General features: G+C 40.2%; 2 protein-coding genes across 10 annotated transcripts in view; one reads left to right on the forward strand and one right to left on the reverse strand.

Moving 5' to 3' along the window:
- Positions 1-1,578: 1,578 nt before the first annotated feature.
- B3GALNT1 (beta-1,3-N-acetylgalactosaminyltransferase 1) lies at positions 1,579-24,393 on the reverse strand. Of its 7 annotated transcripts, NM_001266280.1 has the most exon segments (5): positions 3,061-4,483; positions 20,783-20,877; positions 23,066-23,151; positions 23,412-23,496; positions 24,286-24,393. In NM_001266280.1, a coding segment is annotated over 1 exon segment (996 nt). In that variant the 5' UTR covers positions 4,450-4,483; positions 20,783-20,877; positions 23,066-23,151; positions 23,412-23,496; positions 24,286-24,393; the 3' UTR covers positions 3,061-3,453.
- NMD3 (NMD3 ribosome export adaptor) overlaps positions 23,751-25,945 on the forward strand; it is a 165,640-nt gene continuing 163,445 nt past the window's right edge. For all 3 annotated transcript variants that reach the window (XM_015131704.3, XM_028843820.2, XM_028843822.2), the window contains exon 1: positions 23,751-23,962. The gene's annotated coding sequence lies outside the window, so the exon portion shown is untranslated. The remainder of the gene's footprint in view (positions 23,963-25,945) is intronic.

Below are 25,945 nucleotides of genomic sequence, written 5' to 3' on the forward strand. Positions count from 1 at the left end.
AACGTTGTTATATGAGTTAAAATTTTTAAAGCTGCTGATTTGATTAAACACCAGGTCATGATTTTAATAACATAGCTAATATTTACTTCCTGAAAGCTTAAGAAATATAGTTAAAAACAAAAAAAATAATGACCCAATCTCTTAATGTTTTCCTAATCATTTAACTTTGTAGGTTCTTTTAGACACCAACCTTCAGTTCAGAAGAAACAATCTTCTGAAACTTGGCAATTATTCACATTTTACTTGTTTGGTGTTTTTTGTTTTTTGTTTTTGTCTTTTCTAAAAGTGAAAGGGAATTTTTTTGTGTGTTAAAAGTTCTCTCTAGAAATGTTTTGAGTTAGCTTCCCAAACATCGATGTACAGAAATGTGGCACTTAACAATGGAGATATGTTGTAGAGAAATACGTCAGGTGATTTTGTTGTTGTGCAAACATTACAGAGTGTACTTACACAAACCTAGATGGTATAGCCTACTCTATACCTAGGCTACATGGTAGAGCCTATTGCTTCTAGGCTGCCAACCTGTACAGCATGTTACTGTACTGAATACTTACTGTTGGAAACCGTCACACAATGGTATTGGTGTATCTAAAATAGAAAAAGCACAGTAAAAACACCAAACAGTATAAAAGATAAAAAATAGTACATCTGCGTAGGGAGGGCACTTACCACGAACAGAGCTTGCAGGAGTGGAAGTTGCTCTGTTTGAGTCACTGAGTGAGTGGTGGGTGAATGTGAAGGCCTCGAACATTACTGTGCACTACTGTAGACTTTACAAACACGGCACACTTAAAGTAGGCCACACTAAATTCATTTAAAAATTTTCTTTCTTCAGTAATTAAACTTAAATCACTGTAACTTTACAAACTTTTAAACTCTCTTTTGTAATAACACTTAGATTAAATTTAAAACACAAATATCTTGTAAAACTGCACAAAAATATTCTTTATATCCTTAGTCTATAAACTTTTTCCTATTTTAAACTTTATTTTTTTACTTTTTAAACTTTGTTAAAAACTAAGACACGGCCGGGCGTGGTGGCTCAAGCCTGTAATCCCAGCACTTTGGGAGGCCGAGACGGGCGGATCACGAGGTCAGGAGATCGAGACCATCCTGGCTAACACAGTGAAACCCCGTCTCTACTAAAAATACAAAAACTTAGCCGGGCGAGGTGGCGGGCGCCTGTAGTCCCAGCTACTCGGGAGGCTGAGGCAGGAGAATGGCGTAAGCCCGGGAGGCGGCGCTTGCAGTGAGCTGAGATCCGGCCACTGCACTCCAGCCTGGGTGACAGAGCGAGACTCCGTCTCAAAAAAAAAAAAAAAAACTAAGACACAAGCACACACATTAGCCTAGGCCCACAGGGTCAGGATCATCAGTATCACTGTCTTCCATCACCACATCTTGTCTCACTGGAAGGTCTTCAGGGGAAATAGCATGAAAGGAGCTGTCATCTCCTATGATAACAATGCTTTCTTCTGGAATACCTCCTGAAGGACCTGCCCAAGGCTGTATCAGAGTTAACATTTTTTTTTTTAATAAGCAGGAAGAGAACACTCTAAAATAATGATGAAAAGTAAATACACAAACCGGTGTCATTTATTGTCATTATCAGTATTACGTACTGTACATAACTGAATGTGCTGTACTTTTATACAACTGGCAGTGAAGAGGTTTGTTTACACCAGCATCACCACAGACACGTGAGTAATGCACTAGGCTATGACATTACAACGGCTATAACATTATGAGGCAATAGATTTTCTGCTCCATTATAATTTTATGGGATCACTACTGTATATGTCATTATGCAGTACATGACTATAATCTTCTGCAAAACCAGTCAAATCTAACCATGCCACAAAAATAACTACCACCATCTGTCTTAAAGAAAGTGACTCCTATATGGATGGAGATTAACAAGGGCATAGATCGATTCCATAGAATATTTCATTTAACTGATTTTAATATAACTGGATTAGGTCTGAGCCTTGGGAAACAGAAATCGCCTTGTTATAGAGAACCACACATTACAGTTTTAACTGAAGTTGTCTTTCATACAGGACAATCATAAATATGAATATTACAAGAGCTGACTACATACTTTCAAGTTTATATTTCCTGACAAAGGATATGATCTTTTTCCATCCTATAATTCAGAAAAAAATAACCACTTGCCCTATATAAACTCTAAAAAGAAAACTGCATAATCCCAGGAATAGGGGACAAGTACTCCTCCTCTTTGACCTACTATTAGCAGGTCCAACAAAAGATATATCACCACATGAAGAAATGTCTTAATACAAAAGCACAAAATTTAAATCAGATTTGACTTTACACATTAGGGCTTTCATCTTGATGAGAAACTCGTAACAGCGGCAGCTTCTTTCCTATTTATTCACAAACTGATTGTTAAAAGGAAAAAAATAGGGCAGACTAATAATGCAACTTCGATCTTCAATCTTCTCTTTCCAACTCAAATGCTGGAATATGACACTCTTTTTATAATATTCTGCCCATGAGGTTCTCTCCCTTTTTTTCTGCCTTCAGAGTCCTTTCCAAAAGGAAATTACTGCCTGGCATTCTACATTATTCCTAATTTCCAGGTGGAAAAATGAGACAGATTAAGTGACTTCTAAAAATACTAGGGACTATATTTTTAAAAACAAGACAATAATTCAGATTTTCTTGCTTTAATTCTTCTCTATATTATCACAGTAAAATATTTAACAAAGTCCAAGAGATTACTGATACGCAATAATGACCTATGACTTTACATTAATGGAGTGATATATCAGTAATAAACTGATCAGTTGAGTAACTGGAAAATGTTTGAATGTAAAGAATGATTCACTATCCTGTTTATATTGTATTGAAATCGTCAAAACATTTAAAAACACAGAAAGTTTGGAGTAATATTAAATAATAATTAATAACTGTGAAATACTGCAACATCTTAAAGTACCTATTAAAATGACCAAAAACAGGTAAAATTTTGTTCACTAAAACTTCAGTGAAGTTTTTTGACACAGAACTACATATATTTTTAAATTGGTAATCCACATAAGATACACACAAAACCTTCAAGTGACTAGATTGTTCAATAAATAAAACTCCACACTGTTTTGTTTTTATAGCCTAGTAAGCTTATAATTCAGTAACGCCCTTTTAAGAAATTCTAGTCTATAGAATGACATGTCCAAATTGTTTGGTCCTATTAATTTCTTTAGCAAAAACCTCTAATTCCTTTATACTTAATTCCTCCAAATATCATCTTTGAAGGGCCTAATAAATCACAAGTGTAACCCTCCAGTCTCCAGTCTGTGGGTTCTTCATGAGTTTCAGTTCAGTGTAAGCCAGCACACTGACCTCCCCATGAATTTTCCACAGTACCTACTTTATTTAACACTTTGCACAAAGTATCCTGCCCTTCTAGGCTTTCTGTAGAATGTGAAGTTAATAATGGCATGTGGTGTTCCTTAGCATGACCTGCCAAAAAGTGATGATCTCCTTGGAAGAAAAGCCATGGGCTGCAATCACACGTCTGAGTTGACAGACATCCAAATGGATTCTATATAGAAAGAAAAGATTTGTGTCTTCTGGAATATGAATGTTCACTTTTAATAAATTCAAACAGATCCCGACATAAACATCTTCAAACTTGATGGGTTTTACGTGACCCATCATTTCATAGATCCTTGGCACCAAATCTCTGGACATTATATAACCCAACCCACTGCAGTATGGAGGGAACACCTTGAAAGGATACTCCTGGTATGAAATATGGGTTTTTTGGTAAAATCCTCTATAGGAATAATTATCAATTAGAGGATAACCTGTGAAAAACTTCTCTGAGTGGTTTACGTTTAAAAGATACTTCACTAAATTGCCAGTATTGATGAAAACATCAGTGTCTGTCTTCATGATGTACTTGGCATTGGGGCAAAACTCAGTTACCCACCTGAATGCCATAATGGTTTTCAAGGTCAGGTTATTATATGTGTCTAAAAAATCTTGTCGGATTATGTCACCATAAAGAAGGTGTTCATCCTCTAAGGACAATGCCAACATTTTGTCTTCCTTTTCAGCCTCTTGGCCTAATAAGAAAAATGTAAGAACCTCATATCCCCACCAAGACTTTTTTTCACCCCAAGTAACTCTAATGGCCTGCCTGGCTTTCACATCTGAAGGGTGGGAGGTCACCAGGATGACCAGAAATGGATTTTGATGAGAGCAGTTTGAATGCTCTCGAAGTGTGAAGTGAAAGTCTTGTCTGTAAATCGGCTCATACTCATAGAAGTACATCCAGTTCACGCGTTCTATCACATTGTAGTGGGGAAGGCTGAGGTACCACATCACCAGGAAACTCAGGAGTGACAGCAGCAGGAGGCTCCATTTGAGGGATCTCAGTGACATCCTACTCGGAAGGACAGTCCAGAGAGCCGGGGCCATCCACAGCAGCTCAGAAGCACGCGAGTTGAAAATTCTGGAAGAGTTATCGAAAATTGCGTTAATATTCCATACCCAAAACACATTTTCAAAAGACATCTGACTATCTACTCAAGGAGAAAGGGTAGAACAAAATCTCCAGAGTAAAACAAAAAGTCCTGACTTGAATCTACTTCATTTAACTATAAGCAAATAAATACCAGTAACCAAAACTCTATTTTAGCTTCTTACATCAAGACCAATGTTAGACATCCTTTGATTATTTTTGGAGTAGAGTTATCCTACTCTATCTAAATTAACAGGTTACTGTTAAATGTAATTCTATCCTAGGTGCAGATAGGATAGGGACAGAAAGAGATGGGTAATGGTGGGTTAAAAAATAAATCTACCATAAAAACAAATAAATAAAATGTATCTCCTAACTATAAAAAAAGGATTTAGTTCAAGGGGATATTACTAGCCACATGCCCAAATAAACGAAGGGTCTTTCTCAGCTGTGTGTTCTGATATGGATTCTGGCAAATTCGGATAAGAAAAACCCTATAGTGATCATTATTCTATTATTAGTGACTGCTGATGTGGGATAAGGTAGAGATTCTTCACCTGAAAGGCAAGTCCTCCAGACACAAATAGGATCATCTCTCTTGAGTTTTCAAACACTGACTACGAAACAGCTTTGACTTGCCCCAAACACCACCTATCCCTTCTTTTACCTCATTGGTTAAACTCAAATGCTAGTCTGGACAGCAACTGTTTAAATCAAAGGCCCGTCCTTAGTACTAAGTTTCCACATTTCCCATTCCAACCTCTTCAGAAATCACACACCCAATCAGAATCATGGGACGGAAACTCCTAGAACACTTGCTTTTACACAGAAGCTCTAGCTGAGACAAGAAGAGGCATAGAACATTCAGACTGTAAAGTGACAGCAAGGCCTCAGCTCTGTTCCTGATCTCAAGGCAGAGGGTGGTTTATAATCTGGGATTCCATAGAGCTTTCCTTGCACCATGGGCACAGACTTCAGTCTGCAGGCATTCATGTATGTGTGTTTACTGGACATCTTCTACTTCCAAAGACCAGGCACTAAGGAGACCAAAGGAAGTAGGAGACAGGAGAAAGAAGAAATCCCAAGACAACATGTAAACATGGCACCACAGTGCAGTACACACTGTTTACACCAAATGCTAAGGAATTTTAGCATAAGGGACAGATGAACAACATGAGGAAGGGTGGGCTGAGGAGGCTGCTGGCAGGTGCCCTTTTACCCACAATTATATGGGGGAGAGTTCTTGGAAAGTTGGAATTCACTATGGAGAATGGACATTAATGTCCTTATGGGAAGGCTGGTCTACCAAGGGTTCTACCTTGGGTCAACTTTAGGGTCTCTGGACATACAGCCCCTCTATCTCTTAATACATATGAAAATAACAGGATTTCAAGGCTCCTTGTTCTCTTCATCTGGTCATCTCTTACCTGCCCTGATAACGTCTCGCCACAATTATCTTTTCTGTATGTAATGCTTTCCATATTTTAACCCACACAACGGAATGTAATGTTTTAGCAAACTCTCTCCAGTTCGGTTCCATGTATATGTGTCTTGCTTCTCCACTTACATTCTATGACCTTGTTGGCAAAAACAATTTTTCTCTCAGGAGTCAAAGTGCAAGACAAAGTGAGGCCTACGGCAGGAGTGCAATGGACACTGAAGCTTGATATGCTATCTCCATTTGTTAAAGGATAAAATATAGATCTGTCCATCCACCTCCTATCCTCCCCTATCCCCTTTACTAGCCATACACTGACAATCCCAGAAAAAAACCTGAAGTGGAATAGTTTGAGAACAAGAATTATGAAATTAACACTGCCTTTATATGTTTTCTCCTCACCTGGCTGAGCATTTACATAACCCTTGAGGGCACCATTTACAACTCAGCCACTAACGACTTATACATTTATTACAACAAGTATCTCATTCTAACAAATCAGCAGATTTTAACAGATTTTGGAAAAACAAAGGAAAGTGTTGTAAGGGGTGTCATTTATAAATTGCATATGGATGATGAAGGCCTTACTACTCTTCAACAATGGGAAGAACTTAAAATGGCAAACCTTATTATAAAAGTTACTTTTTACACATTCTATAAGCCATCGTTTCTAAATGTGAGAATGTTGACTACGGTTATTTTGTCTATCATTTATGGACCCATGAATAAAATAAAGCAGCAGCAAAGAGAGGTGAAACTATCTAGTCCAAAGCGAGGAACGGACTCTAAAGAACTGGCCGGAACAGACTAGGTCACCTACAACACACGTGGCTCCAAAGCCAGCTACTAAAGTCCACTCTCCAGCTCCATCCTTTACCAGCCAGGATGAATGGGTATGTATCTCTTGAAGTCTCAGTTTCCTGTCTCTATATTGAAGATATTAATATAGTGCAAATTAGTGATAATATATGCAAAGCTTCTGGCCTGTGTTAGGTATTCAACAAACAGAAGCTGTTATTATCAGCTGTGGTTCTACCCTTGGCATCATTTCCATCCTATTTGTGTTCTCTAAAATGATTCTTACTATCAAAATAGATTATCCTGAAAAGGAGGGAGGGGCAAAAATTTTTTTCATGTGGTTAAAAAATGTAATTAAAATACTAGGTAAAAATGACATGATGGCTACAAAAAGATGTTTCACAGGAAAATTAAAATATGCTAACATTCTTAGCATATTTTAAGGAACAAAGAGATATGGATAAACCTTCACATTTTGCTAAAAAGTTCATTTAAGAATGTACATTAATCTTTACATTGATCACTGAAAGAACAAATATAGAATACATATCTTCCAAATTGATTGAGAAATAGAAGAAAGTCAGTTATCTGTCTATTCAATGTAAGGTAGGAAAATGGGAAAGAAAAAGAAAAAATGCATGCAAAAAGAAAATGCAAAAGATGATGGCAGGAATACATCTAAATGTGCTGTTAATTAAGGAAACGTAAACTTATCTACTAAAAAAAGACTCTCAGGCTGGGCATGGTGGCTCATGCCTGTAATTCCAGCACTTTGGGAGGCCAAGGCAGGCGGATCACCTGATGTCAGGAGTTCAGGACCAACCTGGCCAACATGGCAAAACCCCATCTCTACTAAAAACACAAAAATTAGCCAGGCACAGTGGTGCACACTTGTAGTCCCAGCTACTTGGGAGGCCGAGGCAGGAGAACTGCTTAAACCTGAGAGGCAGAGGTTGCAGTGAGCTGAGATCCTGCCACTACACTCCAGCCTGGACAACAGAGCAGCAAGACTCTGTCTCAAAATAAATAAACAAACAAACATCATTAATAACGGGCAAAGGAGATGTTATTACTAATAGAAGAAACCATCCAAAAAGATAATTTAACAATCATGAAACTCTATAACCATAAAAACATATCATCAAAATACATAAAGCAAAACCTGAAGAGTATGGGTATAAATGGGAAAATTTATAATGGGAGATTTTTAATAAATCTAAGTAACTGATACATCAAGCAGATAAAAAAGGATACGAATGTTTCAAATAATATTAATCTTGATCAAATGAAACATTTAGTACCTTTCATCTAATAAAAAGAATAGAAACATTCATTTTTAAGACAACATAACACATTTAAAAAGAAAACTAGTAATATTAGGTAACATAAACCTTCTCAACAATTTTAAAAACAATAATATAGGCTACATTCTCTAACCACAGCACAATTATAAATCAATTGCAAAAAATATGGAAAACACTTAAAAAAGTTAAAAACCATAAAATTTCCTAAAAATTTGTTTAGAAGCCCGAGGCGGGTGGATCATGAGGTCAGGAGATCAAGACCATCCTGGCTAACACAGTGAAACCCCGTCTCTACTAAAAATAAAAAAAAAAAAAAACAAAAACAGTTTAGAAGCTCAAAATCCTCATATACACAATTTGTTTCATCCATAAATTTAAAGAGAACACCATATCTGCACTGCACACGAGCAATGTAAAACGTTTCAATGCAGGAGCTACTATACCAATCTCTTACTTGAAAATTACTGGGGTGATGGAGGAAAGATAGCATTTTTTATTTCCTGCTTTAAAGAATCATCTATAGTTCAGGGGAAGCAAATAGCTCTAATTGAAGAGAAAAAGCTCTTTATAGAAAAATGCCACTTATAGGCTAGGTATCATGGCTCACACCTATAATCCTAATGCTTTGGGCGGCTAAGGTGGGAGGATCACTTGAGACTAGGAGTTCAAGATCAGCCTGAGCAACAATAGTGAGACCCTGTCTCTACAAAAAATAATAAAATTAGCCAGGCATGGTGGCATGAGCCTGTGGTCTGGCTACTTGGGAAGCTGAGGCAGAAGGATGGTTTGGGTGTGGGAGGTCCGGGTCGCAGTGATCTGTGATTGTGCCACCGCACTGTAGCCTGGGTGACAAAGTGTGATCCTGCTTCAAAAATAAATAATTTAAAAATGTTTTAAAGAAAAATGCCAATTAGAAATGTATAGCAATCACCCCTGCAGTTTCCTGGACCATAGTTTCAGTTATCCACAGTCAACTAGAGTCTGAAAATATTAAATGAAAAATTCCAGAAATAAACAATTCATAAGCTTTAAATTGCACACTGTTCCGAGTAACATGACAAAATCTCACACCATCCTTCTCTGTCCCAGGTGGAACATGAATCCTCCCTCTTCCCAGCCTATCCACACTATATATGCTACCCACCTGTTAGTCACATAGGAGCCCTCAGTTATCAGATTCACTGTCATGGTATCTCAGTACTTGCGTGCAAGTGACCCTTATTTTACCTAACAATGGCCCCAAGGCAGAAAAGTAGGGATGCTGACAATTCAGATAGGTCAAAGAGAAGCTCAAAGTGCTTCCTTTAAGTGAAAAGGTGACCTTGGCATTCCTTGGGTAGGGTGTGGTACTACAGTGGTTTCAGGCATGGTTGGGGGACAGGGTGTTGAACATAGCCCCCATGGATAAGCAGGGACTACTATAGATGGAATGACAGAATAAGAAAATTGTAATTTTGCAATCTTTCATGAAATTACTGATGATTATTCATCAGGGTTTTGATAATAAATAAAAGGTTGATGGAGAATTGGCTATCTGTATGACGCCAAAGTAACACCATGAAGATTACTTTTTAATTGCAAGAACTGAAAAAATATAAACTTTACATTAGAAGATCAGGGTGTCACCACTCTTAACCCAATAATTAATCTTAACATCATAAATGATGGAACAAACACATATTAGATATTTCCTAATGAGATACAATGTAATTTTTAACTGGAATCTAATCAAATTTTACAATAAATACAGAGGATAGAAAGAAAAGCTAAGGAACATCACAAGAAAGCAATCAAATCCATAAATGTATGTGCATAAAATAATAAATAAAAGTTGGTATGTCTTCCAATGGAATCCCATATGATAGCTAAATGAACTGGATTTGTACACAGTACATCAATTTAACTCTCAAAAATAAAACATTGAGTATAAACAAGTTATATAATGATACATGTATAAATTACCATTTATAAAAATTCTAAAACACAAGAAATGATTAGCCTTTAGAAGCAACTATGAATATGATTTTAATGGGACTACAGGAAATAATGATTTTAATGGGACTATAGGAAAACATACCACACCCATCAGCAGGAAGAATGAAAGGAACATGTGGTTAAAGGGGAAAAAAAACACTGGTCACAAATACTATACTATAATTAACAGCTGCTAATTCAGGGCGATGGAAATATAGGTGTTCTCTAATGTTTAGTTTTCTTTGCATTTTAAGTTTATGAAAACAAACAGGAAAAAAGCATAATAAAAATGCTTTGGATATCAGAGCCAATCCACCCTAAATCTTGACGGCAACAATGACTAGTTGTATGACCTTAGGCATGTTAGTTACCTTCTCAAAAGTTTCATTTTTCAGCTATGAATCAGGCATCACAAAACCAATTCAATTATTGTGAGGTTTAATGGAAAGAACTTGGGTTAACCAGTCAGCACAGAGCCTGGCCCAGGACCAAGAGCACTTAATGGTTTCTGAATATTCCCAACATAAAGCAATGCTAAATTTTTGAGGTTATAGATATCCTAAATTTCTGATTTGATCATTACACATTGTATGTATGTATCAAAATATCACATATACCTTATAAATATGTACAACCATCAATCGATAAACATATTTTTAAAATGATACTCAGCCATATACACAAAGGCTCAACTGAAATGGCCCCTGTGTTCACAGCATGTGTGTGTCACAGAAATCAAACTGGCCAGAGACCTCGGATTGGCTCATTTCCTGATAGTGAGAGCACACGGCAGCTGGCCTGCCTCCTTAGGACAGCTGAGTAGTGGGCTACAAGGACCCTGACACTGTTCTAACTCCCACGTCCCAAAGGAGGGACGGAAAGAAGAATCAACAATAGCGATGAATAGAAAACAATATGAAAAGGCCCAACAGGGAAGTATGCTATTGTTTTATTACTGACTTCTTAAATAATGCCACACATCACTGTCAAGAAAGAAATTACAACTTAAAAATAATTTCCATTTTCTAAAAGATAAACTTGACACTGTGGTTCACACCTATAATCCTAGCACTTTAGGAGGCTAAGGCGGGAGGATCGCTGGAGGCCAGGAGTTCAAGACCAACCTGGGGGAACACAGTGATACCCCATACCTACAAAAATTTTTTTAAGATAAATTTGTGCTTATATTAACTACACATGAATTTGCCAACTATACTATAAGCAATTTCCATTAAGCAAACAGTTCTTATCTATCCCACCAACTTAGTGCAATGCTGGGTGAACAGCAGGCCACCAGTAATTACTTGTTGATTTAGGGGTTGATCTGCAGCAGTTGAAAAAACATCTCACATACTAGAAAAGCTCAGAAAACCTCCAAAAATAAAAAGGTTATCAGCTTCCAGTGTATTAAGTGTACCAATGCTTCAACCATCAATGAAAGCACCACTCTCAGAGGGGGTAATCAGCACCTCCGTTATTAAATGCTGTAGCTTTACAGCAGCCAAAGATGGCCGTCTCCTTCCCAATGCCTCAACAATCACAGGCTGTATCTCTGTTTTATCTACAGGTGTTACAGACGCAAAAAGGCTCCGTGGGCCAAAACAACCAGAAATCATTCAAACAAACTATTATTATTATTATATATTTTTTGAGATGGAGTATTGCTCTGTCACCCAGGCTGGAGTGCAGTGGCGCAATCTTGGCTCACTGCAACCTCTGCCTCCTGGGTTCAAGCTATTCTCCTGCCTCAGCCTCCCAAGTAGCTGGGATTACAGGCACATGCTACCACGCCTGGCTAATTTTTGTATTTTCAGTACAGAGAGGGTTTCACCATATTGGTCAGACTGTTCTTGAACTCCTGACCTCATGATCAACCCACCCTGGCCTCCCAAAGTGCTGGGGTTACAGGCATGAGTAACCACACCCAGCCTAAACTATTCTTTTTTTTTTTTTTTTAAGTGGAGGGCTTCTCAGAGTTTTTAGTATGTTAAGGTACATTCTCTGAGAAAAGGATATAATATGCAATGTTTCTCAAATTTCTGTGAACAACGAGCCAATTTTAATAGGTTTAATTTTCAGAGCCTCTGTCAAGACTTGTATTCCACACCTTTGGAAACCCCATCTTAGGAGGTCTCTGTATTTATTGATTTAAGAGGTCAGTTTCTGTGAATTATTAAAACCATAAAAATTGTAGTTGTAGTCTGGAGTAAATACAGATTGGTTCATTTACTTCAGACAACTTTTAGGAATTATTAAAGCTGAACATATATGTGCCCCACAATACAACAATCCCACTTGAGGCAGGACACTCACCATTAATGTGTATGTATGTCAAGGACATCAAGAAATATACAAGTGGGGGCTCAAGTCCTTCTAATGGCAGCCCCCCCTCAAAAAATGTACAAGAAAAGTCATTACAGCACACTAGTCATGATAGCCCCAACATGGAAACAACCCAAATATCCACCCACAATAGCAGGCAGAAATCCATATAACAGCACATTATCCAAAATGGACAAACTACCACACCACATCACAGCATGGACAATCTGCCAACCATAATGTTGTGTGAAAAAAGCCAAGCACATAAAGAATAGACACTATGATTCATTTACGCCAAGTTGAAAAGTAGGCAAACTAAGCTATGGTGTTAGAATTCAGGACACTGCAACCTCTGGGGAGACAGAGGAAATATAACTGGGATGGAATGAGGGGACTTTCTAGGTGGTAGCCATGTTTACTCTGACAATTCACCTTACAACTTATGCACTCACCTTTTTGCATGTCATACTTCATTACAAACATTTTTTAAAAGCCTAGCAGTCTGGTCAGTCATTCTGTGTATCACTGTGGGCACTCAGTGTTAACAAGTATTAACAATGGTACCAGGAGATGGCAACAGTAACTGCTTCCAGGCACCAGATCATGTAATCTTCATGAGAGTCCCATGAATTAAGGTGCTTTAAAAACCCCTATTATCCTCTTTTAATAGGTGAGAAAACTAAGACTTAGGGAGAATATGCTCAAAATCACAGGCTTGTAAGTGGTGGAGACAAACTCAAACAAGACTCCAGATCTCACGTTCTTGGCTGCTAGATCCCAGGGAGTGTGCTGCCTGCTCGCTATGCTTCCTATGCTAAGGAGCTCTTCTGACCAGAGCTGCTTTGAGTTTTAATTTCTTGCAACCATTGAACCTTGATATAAACAGTATAGCAGCATCACAGCCTTATCATTTTCACAAGGAAGACTCAAAATTCCTACCCTTAAAACCTAAAATACAAATTTTTAACAAGAATAGTAACTAATCGTTCATGCAGATACACACTTTTTTATTTTACTACAAAAACATACTGGAGGTCACTAGAAAATAAATGGGGGTATTGGTGTTCAAATGCAAAGACTCCAGGAAAACAGACAAACAGAGATACTACAACAGCACAACTATTTAAGCCAAAATAACCCGAAACTCTTTCCTGGAGTGCAAAAACGTTGGTTATTTCCTGCAAAAAGAAATCAAATGTAATCATTAAAAAATATATTTATTCTAATTGCAAATGTAATATTATGTTCATTACAGAAAATTTAGGGAATGCCAAAAAAGCAGAGACAATAAAAGCTTAAAAATAACAATATTAACATCAAAAAAAAAAATTTAGAGATGTGTCTTGCTATGTTTCCCAGGCTGGAGAGCAGTGGCTATTCACAGGCACAATCATCCTCGAACTCCTGGCCTCAAGTGATCCACCCCAGTAGCTAGGACCACAGGCATGTGTCACAATGCCAGCAACAATGTTTCACATTTTTTATGAAGATCTGTTAAGTCTCTGGCTGCAAGGGTTTATATAAGCCTCTTTCTCATCTGCTACTACTACTCCCTCCCAATCCTATTTCAACCACATGGCTTCCATTATTTTTGATTTTTTAAATTTTTTCTTAATTAAAAACATATATAAATATATAGAGATGGGGTCTTGCTATGTTACCCAAGCTGGTCTCGAACTCCTGGACTCAAGCAATCCTCCCACCGCAGCCTCTTAAAGTGCTAGGATTATAGATGTGGGCCACCAAACCCGGCCTGGCTCCCATTCTTATCCCTGAATATGTCAACTATTTTGCTCCCTTGCGGAGCCTGCACTTACTCTGCCCCTCCAACCAAAAAGCTGGTTCTTGGAAAGGCTGGCTCCTCATGCCTCAGATCTCAGCACAGTGTCACTTAGGAGAGTCCGTCCCTGACCCCTTATCTCAAGTAGTTCTCCCAGCACTTATTTTCTATCACATCCCTCATTATTCCCTTCCGTAAAGTACATGAATGTGCTTTGGTTAAGGAATAGGCCAAGGCGAACATTCGGGTCAAAGTGACTTAGCAAGTTTAGGGCACAGGCGCATACTTAACTTGTTAGATAACCTGTCTGTGTAAGTTTATACTTGGCTTTGAGTCGCTATTGTTTGTAAAAGGTATAACTGCCCTGCTGATGCTGTGCACAGGGCTTGAGTTGGCTTGACATGGCTTGGGGGTGCACTAATGCCCAGAGAGAGTGATGCTACTGACCCCTGTAAGGGAGAGTGGGTCGCCTCGGGAAAGAGGACTTATGTCCAGAGGGAAAATATAGGCTGCTAACCCTGATGCCGGCATTGTAGGCCAGGGAGTGCAGCTGCAAGGGTGGGGGCAGCAGGAGCAGGCTCATAAGAGGAGCCACAAAGCTGAAGTAAACAGCCAAGATAAAGAAACTGTGAGAAAGAGTTAGTGTAAGTAAGCTGCTGATTAAAAAGCTGCTGAATAAAACTACATTTCACCTGCCTACAGCCCCCCGAGTGTTCATTCAGCTATTCGCCCATCCACCCACTCCCCTCGGACCTCAGCTGGGACTCAAACCTAACATCTTGTCGGACATCAGCTGGGACTTAAACCTAACACCTTCTCAGCATTTAACCCTATCTAGACTTTAAAAAATCTATTTCTATTTGTTTATTGTCTGTTCCCTTCAAAAGAATGTAAGATTGAAGAGGGGGAAAACCTGACCTATCTTATTCACTGCCATATTTCCAGTGTCTAACACATAGTAGGCGCTCTGTAATATTCGCATACTTTGTAAATGGTTTGGTAACGTACTTTTATCCACTTAGTAAATATTGCCAAGAATAAATTGAATCCAAAAGTAAACTGAATTTGTTAGATTATGCTTTTCTTTTTTTTTTTTTTTTTTTTGAGGCGGAGTCTCGCTCTGTCGCCCAGGCTGGAGTGCAGTGGCGCGATCTCGGCTCACTGCAAGCTCCGCCTCCCGGGTTCACGCCATTCTCCTGCCTCAGCCTCCCGAGTAGCTGGGACTACAGGCGCCGCCACCACGCCCGGCTAATTTTTTTGTATTTTTAGTGGAGACGGGGTTTCATTGTGTTAGCCAGGATGGTCTCGATCTCCTGACCTCGTGATCCGCCCGCCTCGGCCTCCCAAAGTGCTGGGATTACAGGCTTGAGCCACCGCGCCCGGCCTAGATTATGCTTTTCAACAGCTCTCTTCTAATAACAAAACCTTATTGTAATAGGCTATGCTAACTCTGATCATGTGCATTTTAAAAGGTCCAAAAAAAACAAACGAATTTTAGCTACATTTTAGGTCCAAGCATGCTAGATTCAGGATCATCCATATGCTAACTATTATAGATAATTACCAAACTACTGTCAGTTTTGCAACATTCTAACTTTTCTTCTACATAAAATACTGCAAAGGGAGTGGAAATCTTAATTGCCTAAAAAAAGGTCCTGTGCATATTAATTCAAATCATCATTACATCAATAATGTATATTCCTTATTATATAACTCACGTTATCAATTCACATATTTGAGGGAAATTTCACCAGTACCCTTTCAAACTAAACACATTAACTCATAAAGCAATATAAAACTCTACCATTCAATTAGACTCATCAATTACACATCTATTTATTTTCACAACTCACTGCTGCTTTGTGTTTGAGGATCTCCCCTGATTATACAGAAATAAACACAGCCAGTGCCATCTGACCACTACTTTTTTCCTCTCTTCTTTAACCCAGTGGTTCTCACTTTGCACACATTACAATCTCCTGAAGAACTTGAAAAACACTGGAAGCAAAGCTGGATGCCAGACCAACTAAATGAGAGTTTCAGAGCATGGCAGGGCTCAGGTGGCAGTAATTTTAGTTTATGTGCTGCCAAAGCGAGCACCAGGTGGCAGTATTTTTAAAGCTCCCAGGTGATTTGAATGCGATGCCTAGACCCCTCCCCCAAAGTGTATGGGCACCACCTGGGAGTGTATTAGGAATGCAAAGCCCCAAGCCCCACCCCAGACCTAGTGAATCAGAAACATTTTTAACAGGTGCCTTGTGGACATACTGAAGTTTGAGAAGCAATGAAATTCACTTCAGCAAATTACTCAACCTTTTTAAGGTTCAGTTACCTTATCTGTAAAATGGGAGCAATAATACCTTCTCGTGGGGTTTACTGGGAGAGCTACATGAAATAAAACGTCCTAAACATCTAGGATGGGGCTGGCACACAGTAAGGGCTAAGTAGATGGTATTGCTGCTATTATTAGAGTCCACACTATATGCTTCCTCTACAAATATTATTTGTCTACATCTCCTTTACAAACCTTGCTCCTAACTCCCAAATGTGTCTTACATGGCATGACGTTCTCTATAATACAATTAAACATGCAAATAAATCTTAGTGGATCCACCTTCTCCTTCCAAATCAGTAATTCTCCTCCTAGAGTCCAAGGATTCTGTTTCCCCTAGATCTCCCGCTGCCTGATGTTCTGCTATCCCACAAATACGAGCCCCCAAGAACTACTGGTAGAGATCCACAAGGCCAAATGCGCACTTCTTGGTTCCTCCTCTGCACATGTGCTCCCCTCTCCCGGGATCTTTCTTTCTGCCCCATAGTCTTCCTACAAGTGAACATCATTTTTTTCTGGGCACCACTCACACTGTCAAAAGTCTCGCCATAGGCACTTGTAGGAACTGGAGGAGAGCTGCAAAATACAAGAACCTTTTCCAGCTGTAGTGCATGTGATATTCAAGTGGCGTCAGGCTACTTTATTTGAGGATTGTGCATATTTGATATGATTTACATTTTTCTCCATACTTTGGAGCATACAGCTGGACATATAATAGGAAATTTTATTTACTGAATGAATAGCAATTGGTATATTTGCTTAATTTGATAACACGTAAAAATGAAATATACTTTCCTCTGTCAGGGCAAACAAAGGCTTACATCAAAAAGAACCTGCTTTCTACTCTATCCAACTTCTTCATACTCCCCTCTCTCCAAAATTTTAGCAATAGTCCTTGCCTGGTCCTGGCACTGTAGTAAGCATGTTTTGTATTTCCATTTGTTTGATGATTACAGCAATCTTACGAAGTAGGAACCATTATTATAACATTTATCTTTTGGCTAACCAGCCTGAGATTTGGACACCTGTTCACTAGTCAGGGTGTCAGAGCCTGCAGAGCCAAGCACTGAAAACTCGGCTATCTTCACCACCCTAAGTGGAGTCTGTAGCCACTGCACTACAAAAGCTTCCTTCCTGCCTTGTTTTATCCTACTGGCCTGGTGTCTTCATACTTTCATAATGCAACACCTCTGTTCTTCCTCAGAGGTGAAGAGTTGTCAAAGTTAAACCACAAACTTTTGCGCAGGCATGGTGGCTCATGTCTGTAATCCCAGCACTTTGGGAGGTCAAGGCGGGCAGACTGCTTGAGGCCAGGAGTTCAAGACCAGCCTGGCAACATGGTGAAACCTCGTCTCTACTAAAAATACAACAATTAGCCAGGCAAACTGGTGCATGCCTGTAATGCCAGCTATTCAAGTGGCTAAACCAGAAACTTTCAAGAAAGGGAAGTCTAGTCCAATTCCCATGCAAATCATACTGAGCTCTTCCAAATCCTCACCCAGTTTTCAACAAGTCTTCCCCAACAAGTTCACTTTTTGTCAATGGAGAAATCCCTGAAGGGACTAATGGTAATCTGTATTCCAAATAACCCTGAATATGTTGCTGAGACTCTGTAAACATTAGTGAACACTTATGACACAAACGCAATGACCATCAGGAGCTAGAAGAGATTCCCTGAAAATGCTCTGTTTGACTAACCTAAGCCCCATTTTCAATAGGGTTCTTCAAAACTCCTAGACAACACCTAAGAATCAAGCTTCTCTGTAAAGAGAGCTGGGCACTTAAAGTCCTTCTGAACAAAATTGGAAAATGTGAGTAATGACAGTGGTTAGATGGCTTAAAAATCGGCTGATCCATCATAGCCAGTGTATTTTTCATGCAGTCATTTGTTCAAGAAACATTTCTTGGCCTTGTGCTGGACTCTGGGAATAGTGTTACACAAAAGTGCCAGAGACCTGCCCTCCTGCTGATGTTCTAAGGTTGACTGGAGCATCTTTGTCAAACTGGGGGAAAAAAATCACAGGCCTATCTTTAGCCTTTTCTCATTTCATACTTCTAATTAAAGACAAAGGAATATGGGCTTATTCAATTTTGTAGGCAAGAAAAACACAGGAAAAAAATGACAAATTCATTAAAATATGTAATTACAATCCAAAAGGTTTTAACAGGTGAGAAAAAGCTAAAGACAGCAAGATGAAATTTGATGGGAACACATTTATTGTCCTATGTCAGAGTTCGAAAAACCAGCTGCACAAGAGCAGGATGGGGGGACATTTTAACAGCAGCCTACACAGACCTTATGGTTTAGCTGAGTATGAGTCCAATACGATAAAAGGTGGTGATGTAAAGGAATAACTGGGCAGTTAGGAAACAAGGATTCTAGTTCTGGCAGGGAGGCAAGTCATTGAATTTGAGGAATTATTCCTCAACAGAATTTTAGGGCATTGGGCTAGGTTACTTATCAGGCTCCATCTGGCCCTACCAGCACAGAGATGATGTTCATTCTTGCACACCACTGTGTCCCCAGCACCTAGCATAGTGCCTGGCACATAGGAAGCACTCCCAAGTACTTGTGAATGAATGGCAGTGCTAACAGAAACCCTACAAGTGAATACTAGATTGTGTCCCCCTTCTCTAACACACACAGACACACACACACCCCCCAATACACTCCTAGGTTCAAGAAAGCATCTGGGCAAAAGGGGTCATAATTCCATAGCCCCATATGAGTTCCATTTCGAAAGGGTCACTGACAAGTTAGAAGAGGGTAACTCGTTCGGTGAAGGGTTTATCATCTGCATAAGGATTGCATGACATGTGGCTGAAGGTACTGGGATGTTCTGTTCTGGAGGCAAGAAAAACTTAGAAGGGCCATGGTAGAGATTTTCAAATTATTTTGAATAATATGTAAGTATCACTAGGCAAATGAGAAACCAAAAATAGTGTTATTCTAAGAAATGTCAAAGGTCCCTTCTAACTACAAGGTTCTACAACTTTGTTATTGACATTTAAAATGTAGTTCATAGAAAAGGTTTCATTTTGGCATATTTTAAATTGTTCATTTTTTTTAAAATTATTATTATACTTTGAGTTCTAGGGTACATGTGCATAACGTGCAGGTTTGTTACATATGTATACTTGTGCCATGTTGGTGTGCTGCAACCATCAACTCGCCAGCACCCATCAACTCGTCATTTACATCAGGTATAACTCCCAATGCAATCCCTCCCCCCTCCCCGCTCCCCATGATAGGCCCCGGTGTGTGATGTTCCCCTTCCTGAGTCCAAGTGATCTCATTGTTCAGTTCCCACCTACGAGTGAGAACATGTGGTGTTTGGTTTTGTGTTCTTGTGATAGTTTGCTAAGAATGATGGTTTCCAGCTGCATCCATGTCCCTACAAAGGACACAAACTCATCCTTTTTTATGGCTGCATAGTATTCCATGGTGTATATAATTGTTCAATTTTTAAGAATGAATTTGAAGTAGTTACTGAGTTTAAGAAAAAGCCCACCTCGAGCACCACTCTGTAGCTGTCACACAGTTTTAGGTAGACAGTGAGTATAAATACCTATACTCCATTACCATTTCTCAATTCTGCCCTTGAAACCCTGCTGGTTGCAGCACTACCACCCTCAGGTATCTTCTAAGATATATGGGAGAATGTCTTTCATTAAAGCCTCGTTAAAATGGAAGCCTGCTGCTTCCGTGTGCTGAGGTAGAAGACACCTGACTTTTTAAAGACACATGTAAGTAAGACATATTATATATACTGTTTGCAAACAAACTACTTTCTTGTAGGTAAAACAATCCCTGTATATGAGAATCTCTGATAGATTTCTGGGTTGTGGCATGCAGAATCTTTTACGGATTTCTGGGTTTGGGCTGAGAAAAATGAGGAGCAAACAAAAGCAGCAGGACTTCAGAAGGAAAATTTAGCTGCAATTTTCTTTTTGCTTCTGCCCTACTGCATATTCCAATAAAAACATAAAAAATCACTCTTAATAATTTGCAATACACATCAGGATTTTTAGCAGGGCTTTTTTTTTTTTAAAAGGCATAGTGAACTTCTGGACACTAGAGTTTATAGTGCTTCTAACTACAATTTACAAAGCACATTTCATGACACTGTTAAATTTGTGTTAACATCAATCCCATTTTTCAGGGAACAGTGCAGCCCAGGTAGAGGAAGACATGGAATCCAAACTCAAGCCCTTCAGCTCCAAATGCCAAGTTCCTTCTGCCAGGGCACAGTGCCCTGGGAGAGACCACCCTCACACCTAATCTCACAGCCTCCTGAGATTCCTGGGTGGGAAGCAAAGAATGCAGCAGAAGCAGACACACCTTTACACTCGGGGTGAGTAGTTGGAGAGCACCACGTGATACAGCAGTCAGTGGGAAGAGCCAACAGGTCAACCCGGTCCAGGGAGCTAGGAAAACTGGAGCAAAGATCACACAAGTCAGGCAGAACAGCAGCAAGACTGCCCTGAAAGCTGGGCTTTCTGTGTCTGTTTTGTTACAAACAGCTTTATCCACCGGAGGAAGGGCATCAGGGAGCTGCTCTAGTTAACATTTCTTCCCATTACTACCCTAAATTGAGAATATTACAGATCTTTACCATTCTTGTTAGTTAAGCCATCAATTACCTTTGCCTTAGTCATCTGAGGGTATTTCATTCATTCACTCAGTGTTCTGGACCTGTGTTAGAGGTTGGTGTAGCAGCTGGGAAGCAGACAGACAAGCCCTGTTCTCAAGCTGCAGACACTCAATGCAGAGCATGGTGGAAGACTCACAACTACACATTTCATACCGAACATCATCAGTGAAGCCCACCTAGAGAACATGGGGGAGGCTTTCCAGCTCAAATGTTTCTAAATTAGTGACCAAAATCCACAGCAGGGAACTGAGCTTGCACTCTCAGAATGTGTTAGTGCCCAATAGAGGCATAAATTTACAGCCTGTATCAGTATAGAGAAAGGAACTATTTAATGCTAAGAGATAAAACTTGATGGTAACTTTTTATCTTAGAAAGTGCGTAACTCCATTCTCAACAACAAAGTCTGTAACCAAAATAGTAGTCAAATGTAATTCCAGATATGAGATATAGTTTGAGCCCTCATGTCATGCTGCAGGAATAGGTGGCTGCAGACTTGTGAAATGCTTTAAGAGGAGGACTTTGTTATTCTAACATTTATGAGACTGTTCAAAATGCACAGCTTGAGAGTTTAGCAGAAATCCATGTTCTATCCCAGAAGTGGGCAAACTTTTTTCCCCCATAAAAGGCAGATAGTAAATATTTTCTTTGTGGGCCCTAGGGTCTGTCTCAGCTACTCCATTCTGCTTTTGCATAGAAAGTGGTAACTCCATTCTTGAAAACAAACTCTGGAAACAAAACAGCTAAATATAGTTCTAGGTAAGACACACAGAAAGAGAAGCCACAGACAATGGGATCCTAGTTACCTACCTGTATTCAGAGTCAAAATTACATGGGGTGGGAAACTGATAACCTACTCTAGCTTTTAGTTCCTTAATATCTCAGAGATTCAAGGAGTGCACGTTATCTCCCCAGCCAAATCTCCCAACCTTCAGGCACTTGGGGCTCTACCCTACAGATGTTCTGTAGCTTCATCTTCCTTCCCCATGCTGATGTGGCCCTACAAATTGCCGTATTTCTAGCTCATCCTCTCATCTTCCCCTAGCCTCTAATTCACAATATGCCAAAAGGCCTGGTAACAAAAGCAAATCAATATTTATAATATACAACTTTTTTATTAGTATAAAAGCATTGTCCATAGTCCCAAGAGAGATGTTTGCCTAACAGTTTGCTGTTAAATGAACTGTAACTTTTGAATGCATCTGTTGTGCAAGGTCATTAAGAGTATCCTGTTTGATCCCACATGCTTGACCCCATTCATGTGGCTATCTACCACACAGTGGGAGTTTACCCCACAGTGAGCAACAATGATCCATCCCTCTAAAAGGTTATTTGGTCTGGACACAATGTAGTTGTGAAAGGGACAAAGGCATTTCCGAAAAGGGAGTTCTACCTGCATCATCCAATGGTGGATGGAACAAAGCTGGAGGCTGGGCACAAAAAGAGACATCATCCATCCAAAGGCGAAAGAGAAAAAGTATTCAATGGAGCATTTTCTTAGGGATAAAGGGAGTTGAGTCAGAACTTGAAGTTAAATATGACCAACTGAATTAACTTTTTATAGTTATCGGGTTTTCCTGAAAAACCATGGTATTTTAGTACTTCAATATTTTAGAAAAAATATATATTACTAGAGCCAGGTGAGGTGGCACACACCTGAAGTCGTGGCTACTCTGCAGGCTAAGGTGGGAGGATTATTTGAGCCCAGGGGTTCTAGTCTAGCCTGGGCAACATAAAGAGGCCTTGTCTCTGTTTTTTAAGCAAGAAAAAAGACAGAAAATATGTATTATCCAAAATGGCTTAGTAGAGTTTCACTGTTGAAGTTCTTCAAATCCTCTGATGAAAGAATCATACTAGAATATACAACAAACTTCGTGGCTACATAAATGATCCTTAAACGTTGTAAAGGGCATTATTACGGACATTATTAACCAATTAGGATAATTTATAAGTTATAAGTAAGATGAACTCACCTGTGGAATTCCAGATGAAATTTAAGTTTTTTGTTGTTTTCTGTATTCCATAATTTAATTAAAACACTCAGATCTGCTGTGAATTACTGAACAGAAGAACAGAAAAAAAAAAAGGCCATTCATTTGAATGAACATTTTAGTCTATGAGGGCAAAAAATGTCAGTCTCTTATCTCTTAAAAAACAGTTCTCTTCTACAGACTGATACATGTTCGATAATTTGTGCTTTTATCAAGCATCGACACATACTAAGAGCACAAATTCAGCGCCCTTCTTTTGCTTAAGCCTCCTGGGAGAAGCTAAAAAACTTGTTCCCAGTCAAACACTGCAAACCCAAATTTTCCTTACCTCTGAAAACAGAAAAAAAAGACATGGTTTGGCAATTTCTTCCTTGACAGCTTTTCCGACAACACAGCCACCTTCTAAACGCAAACTGCAGAGGAAACAAAATCATGAAAGACCGGCAAATCTTCCTCCTAAATCCAGCAGTAAGAAGGTGAACGGACACTGAATTCAACGACTACCCGTGCTTGAGGATGGCATCATTCCTTCCTGCTTGGAAAAGTGACACTCCGTTGCACCCCTAGGAATCCTTTTAAAACGCCTTGTATGCTCCTTAACACCGCCTGTAGGAATCCTGTAGCCTTAGCCCCGTGGGATTTCCTTCTCTCCCCGCCCCTTCTCCTCATTCCCCATTGACTTTCACATTCCTTTCCAATCCCTCCGACAGCCCTGCGCCGGGGCCCTTCCCCATAGCTCCAAAAAAGCGTTCGCCGCAGGCCTGTTAGGAGCCCACCAATACCGTAACACCGTTCCCGTCCTCTTCCTCCGCACCGCTGCAAACGCCCCGGGTCACTACCCGGATCTGACGGTGGCTGGACCCGCACAGGCGACGCAAGGTAAGGTGGACAACCAGCGGCTGCGGCCGCGGCCTGGGCCCTCCGCGTAGCCCACTGCCCCACTGGGCCCCTTCTCCCGCGCTCACCGGACGCGGGGAGCTGCTGGTCGCCGAGGCCCGAGCCCGAGCGCCAAGGCCGGGCGACTCTACCTGGGCCACGCTCCGCTCCAAAGGAGTGGGCGGTGCCTCCGGCCTAGCTGCCGGGGTCTAGGCGTTTACAAGGATGGCGCGTTCCAGGAAAGGCAGGTCCAGTGGACACGCCCGCCACCCAGTCGCAGGTCTCAACCGCCTCGGAGACTCTGCAGGGCCGCCCTTCTTACTCACCTCCTGTGCTCGGCGCGCACCCAGCTCGGAAGCGGGAAGGTGGACTGCGCTCCAGCTCTGCGCACACACGCAGCCTCCCCGCAGCCGCACGCACGGCCGGGCGCGCGCAGACCACGCGCCGGGGCCGCGGCCGGAAGCCCCTGGCTGCACGCGCGGGCCCAGGTGGCCCCCAGCCCTGTGAGCTTGCATGGCGCGCCCTCTGGATCCTCGCGGTCATCTTGCATTCCGAGCACGGCCGTGTTATGTGTGCCTTTAGCTGATGCTGGCCAAGATTACACAACTTAGTGGCAGACATCAAGCTAGCATTTCTGTTTAAGATCCTTGGCCTGGAGGCGGCCCTGGAGGGATTTTCTTGTTAAACTTCATACATAACTAATTAGGAAAGCAGAAACCTTAGGAGGAGTTCTGTCTCAGAAGAAATGCCCGTACTTCTTCTGGAATCGATGGGAAATGGAGTTGGGGGTAAGAGAGACACGTCAGGTTTCAATGGCCTGTGTATGGATGGGAGTCCCAGGGAGTTGCTTTTGTACACCTAAGCATAGCTGACCTAAACTCTCAGATCCATCTCCTCAAACTCCTTTTACCAAGATGTGCAGTATTGATTGTACTGGTCCTTTCCTCAAAATCAGGTGGGTCTGAATCATGTATTTAACCACTACCACGCCCAGCCGTGAGCACCATCCCTGATTGTAACCCACACATTTGCATCAAGACTGTAAACGTGGCCCACCATTTCTTTTTGTTTATTCTTTGGCCTGACTGCTTCTTCCTTATAGCCTTTTTCTGCAAAATTACTTATGATAGTTTGAAGGTTCTCTGAAAATAATAAGGGTGAATATAGAGATCAAAATGGGTGTGCAACAAAAGTAAGTATAGATAGTAGCAGTGTAAGTCAAGGACTTAGTTGGCACTGCATAAATAATCAGATCTAAATTATAATAATCAGATCTAAATTATGGTTGAGATTGTTTTCCTGGTTCCAGCCTTGGCCGGTAGCTGTGTCCTTTGCAGAGGGTAAAGTGATTGCTGCCCTGCTGCACGCCTTTATCACAACCATTCTTCACCCCACCTGGGCTGACAGTTCACCTCACTAAGTCAAGGAGGTCCATTAATAACAAAACCAGACAGGTTTCACTGCAGATAGATTAATATACTGAAAAAATAGACCTCTTATTTGGAAGAATGCTTTAGGGCATTAATATTATATTTTACAAATTCTGTTTCTTAAAATTTTAGAAAAGTTGTATTTCAATACTGATTTTAAAAATGTTTTGAATGTCCTTTGAGTAACCAGCAGGTATATGTGCTCATAGCTGCCAAAACCTCCCTGGAATGCAAAGCAGAGCCATAGACAACAGATTGGGGTAAGAAATTCTCCTAAATGAAGTGAGACAAAAAGGTCCAAAACCTTACGAGATTATTTCCTTTGAAGCAGTCTCCTTTTTCTTTGTGTAGCATTTATCAGCTTGTGCTTGAGTCATCTACTGCTGCAGAGCAAACTCTTCCAAAATATAGTTGCTTGCAAAAATGTCAATTTAGTATTTCTCATAATTCTGAAGGTTGGTTATGTGGTTCCTCTCTGGTTTTGATTGGACTCATTCATACAGATACATTCAGCTGTAGCAGGGGTTGGCCAAATTTTCTGTAAAACAGGATCAGA

This window comes from Macaca mulatta, chromosome 2, assembly GCF_049350105.2.
Source record: "Macaca mulatta isolate MMU2019108-1 chromosome 2, T2T-MMU8v2.0, whole genome shotgun sequence".
NCBI classification, from domain to species: Eukaryota; Metazoa; Chordata; class Mammalia; order Primates; family Cercopithecidae; genus Macaca; species Macaca mulatta.